This window comes from Branchiostoma belcheri, unplaced genomic scaffold (assembly GCF_001625305.1).
Source record: "Branchiostoma belcheri isolate BF01 breed outbred unplaced genomic scaffold, Haploidv18h27 scaffold2, whole genome shotgun sequence".
Taxonomy (NCBI): domain Eukaryota; kingdom Metazoa; phylum Chordata; class Leptocardii; order Amphioxiformes; family Branchiostomatidae; genus Branchiostoma; species Branchiostoma belcheri.
In genome coordinates, this window is record NW_017803490.1 from 9,853,860 (window position 1) to 9,858,342 (window position 4,483).

Below are 4,483 nucleotides of genomic sequence, written 5' to 3' on the forward strand. Positions count from 1 at the left end.
CCAAATCAAAGGAAAAAGACAAAAATGTAAAGAAATGAATTCGAAGAGTAGATAATTCGCCATAACATATTCTGTGCCATTTGTTCAACCTTCATGACCACGTAGATTTCATAGTGAAAGCTAACTTTTTTTTTTTGCAAAACTTTTTTTTTATTCGCACGCTCGCATCAGTTTTGGGGTTCCCAGAGGATGTCATCCATATAATCAAATCAACATGGCCTAATGTATCAGAAAAATAATAATATCTTTGTTTCAGTACTTGTAAGATTTTGAAGTTAGAATCTGGTTGGTCCCCCTAGACAACGGGGTACATGGACGACTCGTACGTACAAACAAATAAACAAACAAACAAACAAACAAACAAACAAGCAAACAAACAAACAAGCCCTCACCAGTCCGATTGGTAGCGCCGCCCCGACTGCTGCATGAAGCATCAGCATGAGGGACAACCTTAGGACCGGCTCCGGACCCAAAAACGACCCGTACATGGGCATAGTGAGCATCCACAGCAGCGGGATCAGTCTCACGCCGTCCCCACACGACAGGCACATCTTTGCTGACAGAAAACAGTACTCCAAAACCGCCGAAAATTGTCTTTTTCAGGCGTTTTTCTGTGTGTGAAACTTTTCAGACGACTTTTTGTCCCCTGACCCCTCGGATCAAAAATGGCGCCAGTGCGGTCACAAACGCTACAGCCCAAAATATCCTACTTAAACACTGTTAGTTCCTTTAGATTATTAAGTAGAAGATATAATATTGCAGAAACAAATTGATAACTTTTAAACAATGCATATATTAACACTAAAATCTTCTTTATGTGCACAAAACAGCATTACTTAGTAAAGAGAGGTAATTCCTTTTTTTCGCGTTTTGCTGCCACGGTCAAAGGTGAGGAAGATGGCGTCACTTCGCTGCACCTGAAAATTCGTCTGCTCTTACTAAACAGATTTTACGGAATTTCAGCTGAAATTTGAGAGATTTCCAGTGTTCATCAGATCCACGTAATTCTAGGTGAGGACGGTTTATGGAAAATCTTTTAATTTATGCCATTTACCACCATTTTTTAAATCAAGGGACCACTTTGTGATCGCAGTGGCAGTAGTTGCTCGTGTTCCATTTTGGGTTGCGTAATCACTATTCTAAAGTGAAGAGACAGTTTTTTAAAAAAATCTATTAATGCAGTGGTTTGATTAAGAGTTCACAATTCATTGTTTAAATATTGACCCAGCCTCCTATTGTAGCATTTGGGGCTACAATAGGATGCCTAGACCTGCTTTTTTTTTTCCCTGTCTCTTCATATTTTTTCTGAAAAAATCAGAGACCCAACAAATTAAACTGGTTTGGCCTTACAAAACAGACCCTCTTATGTACTTCATTCATGTTTAATATCTTCCCTCAGGTGCAGTTTCCTACAGGTAACAGTCCCGCCTAGCCTGTCAATACACTGCAGACATGTCGGGGCGCGAGTTCCTTCCCGAAGCGATAGTCACGCGCGTCGCTGCTCTACCGACCGCCGCCCAAGTTCAAGGTTTCTGGAGCGGTGTGGCCGTTTGGGTGGACAAGCCCCACGTGGTCAACCGGCGACTGACCGGCGCGAAGGAGCTGGCCAGAATCTGGACAAACGGCGCGGTCATCAGCACACTTCTGCAGAACCCAAAGTTAGTAATTTTGATATTACAAATGTACAAATGTACAAATGTAGTTAGCAATCAATCCGATCCTGCCTCTGGACTAAGAGCAGTTTCAGTTGCTTTGAGTAATCGTGGTGGTGCAAAATGCTTTACACTAAAGTATAAATTCTTTCTTAGGCCTAGACGAAAAAATGTTGTGTTTCCTGTTTCCCGATGACCCTAGAAAAAACTGCCAACCCTAGCCTTTTTTTTTACCTTTTTAAGCTCCATGATCGAACACCTGAGTAATGAAAAGCTGTACAACCGGCTTTGCAACACTGACATTGAAAATATAAGTGTCCTCATGCAAGTTTTACTTTGTTAAACTGTATGGTATAAGTTCAATCACTACGTAGCGATTGCCAAAGTCTAATAAAAAAAGAAAGAAAGAAAAAAAATAATGCCTACCTACCGACCCTAATTTTTTCAGGACTGAAACTGGAAACACAGAATTTTTTTTTCTGGGCCCTTTGGCTAATTTTCTTCGCACACTCTCACACCAGGGCCCTCTTGGCTGAGGAGTCATCAGAAGAAGGAAGGCTGCAGAAGAGACTGGAAGCGCTGAAGATGGAAGGAAGGAAAGAAGCAGAGGCAGACGATTTGGAACTGATCGTCAGGGACCTGTTACCACGGCAACTGGAGAGGGCAAAGGTCGTCAGAGAGGTCATTGTTTTGGGTGAGATGATATCAAGTTACACAAGAAAACAGTTACTCCAGCAACTGGGTAGAGTTTAGAAATGGTCGGACATTTCAGGTAGTATCCACTACTTTTTGACAGTGACTGGGTAGAAGGGGAAAGGGGGTGAAGTCTGCCATCCCTGACTGCCTTGTTGCCTGTACTTGTTGTATGGATGAGGGGGTGAAGTCTGCCATCTCTGACTGCCTTTTGTGTCTGGATAAGGGGATGAAGTCTGGGTAAGGGGGTGAAGTCTGCCATCTCTGATTGTCTTGTGTGTGTGGGTAAGGGGGTGAAGTCTGCCATCTCTGACTGCCTTGTGTGTGTGGGTAAGGGGGTGAAGCCTGCCATCTCTGATTGTCTTGTGTGTGGGGGTAAGGGGGTGAATCTGCCATCTCTGACTGCCTTGTACCTGTTGTATGGATTGGGGGGTGAAGTCTGCCATCTCTGACTGCCTTGTACCTGTTGTATGGATGGGGGGGTGAAGTCTGCCATCTCTGACTGCCTTGTTTCCCATGTTACTGTTGTAGATCACCCCCAGACCCGTGCGTGGTTCGTCCCGCTGGGGGTCAGCCGACCTGATGACCCTGACAGTGGGAGTGAGCTGAGCTTTAAGTCCTACAGATTTGTCTACTCTGATTCTGAAGACGACAGCCGAACAGGGAAAACGTACGTCACTCGTAATTACTCACCCTAGATTGCTTTAAGTAAGGTTTGTGTGACTAACCTGTGTTTGTAATAGCCACACCTCGAGCATGCTAAAAATCCCATCATACTTATCAAAAAGAGTAGGGTTCTTCCTGGTAGGAGTGGTTGAAACTTTACAGTCTGGTCTCAGGGTTGTCATGTTGAAGAGGTGATAGTCACCTGTTATGTGTCTAAAATGTGGTGGGTATAGTCCAGTGGTTAGCATCCCTGCTTAAGGACCAAGAGGTTGGGAGTTCGAATCCCAGCAGTTGTTCCTCACTCCGCACGCACACTACTGGAAAGGGTCCCAGTCGTTTAGGATGAGATGTCCAGTTGTGGTCAGCATGTTTATTACTGGTTTGTCGAAGAGAGCTTGGAAAATTTCTTGGCCATGGACCTGTAAACACTGTACATACCGTCTGTTTGTCTGTTTGTTTGTTTGTTTTTCTGCAGTATTGCACTAGACATCCTGAGCCCACCAGAGGCGAGTGCTTCTGTACACAGCGGCGGGAACTGCAGCACAGGGGGCGCTGATGCACACAGTCCGAATGATGACGGCATCTGCAGCCCTACCACAAAGTAAGATGCACCTTTCAGTTGTAGAGACTTTGGAACCCTGGTGATATCAGTTCACAGGGCTGGAAGTACAGGGTGCATGTGCACCTTTTATTTACATGTATTATCTATGAGAAACACTCACACTCACTATCCGGTTTATCGTCAAACAGAAATAGAAAATTATGGGAAGCTCAAACACATAACATGCTACCAGCCCCCTGCTTTTGTGCTTGCACAACTGTGTGGCCCAAGGGCTGCAGAAATGGAGATGGGCACCGCCCCTATGCTCTGTACAGAGTGGAACAGGACCTTTTTTTATTGCTAAAGTGATTTACCCACCTTCCCACAGGTGGCTTTGTTCTCACCTGCTTCCCAAGATAGCCAAGTGGTCGGAGGAGACGGTTGCTAAGGGCAACAGAAGGAGGGTCCAGGAGCTGGTACCCATCGACAGGTACAACGTCAGGTACCAGCAGCTGAAGAGGAGATACGGCAGGAGGATGATACAGGTGGGCAGGAGGATGGAGAAAAGTCATTCTTATCATGAAAGCTCATCTGTGTTGGTACATTCCACAATGAAGTTTAGACTTTCTTTTAACGTAGCTCAACTCAGTTTTTTAAGTTTTCTTAGGCCACACCAATTTCATTTCTTGGTTAACGGATTTTTGTAGAAAAATAATGGAGCGGGCGGGCGAAAAAAAAAAAAGGCCTAGGCATCCTATTATGGCCCAAAATGGTACAATAGGAGCCATAAACTCAACAAACCAGGCTGGTTCAAAATTTAAACAATGAATTTTGAACTTTTAATGATACCACTGCAATTAAAGATGGAATAACTGTAACAACTAGGAAGAAAAGGACTGTTTTCAACTGTTCAGGGCAAAATATGAGCATT

At 44.3% G+C, this 4,483-nt stretch overlaps 2 protein-coding genes across 2 annotated transcripts in view; one reads left to right on the top strand and one right to left on the bottom strand.

Moving 5' to 3' along the window:
- Positions 1–659, bottom strand: part of LOC109468538 — a 29,707-nt gene extending 29,048 nt beyond the window's left edge. The window contains exon 1 of the mRNA XM_019766781.1: positions 393–659. Coding sequence (XP_019622340.1) covers positions 393–551 — 159 coding nt within the window. The 5' untranslated portion in view covers positions 552–659. The remainder of the gene's footprint in view (positions 1–392) is intronic.
- A 224-nt stretch (positions 660–883) lies between these two features.
- LOC109468935 (probable tRNA (uracil-O(2)-)-methyltransferase) overlaps positions 884–4,483 on the top strand; it is a 10,011-nt gene continuing 6,411 nt past the window's right edge. The window contains exons 1-6 of the mRNA XM_019767315.1: positions 884–1,011; positions 1,400–1,658; positions 2,174–2,346; positions 2,877–3,015; positions 3,487–3,612; positions 3,941–4,151. Coding sequence (XP_019622874.1) covers positions 1,453–1,658; positions 2,174–2,346; positions 2,877–3,015; positions 3,487–3,612; positions 3,941–4,151 — 855 coding nt within the window. The 5' untranslated portion in view covers positions 884–1,011; positions 1,400–1,452. The remainder of the gene's footprint in view (positions 1,012–1,399; positions 1,659–2,173; positions 2,347–2,876; positions 3,016–3,486; positions 3,613–3,940; positions 4,152–4,483) is intronic.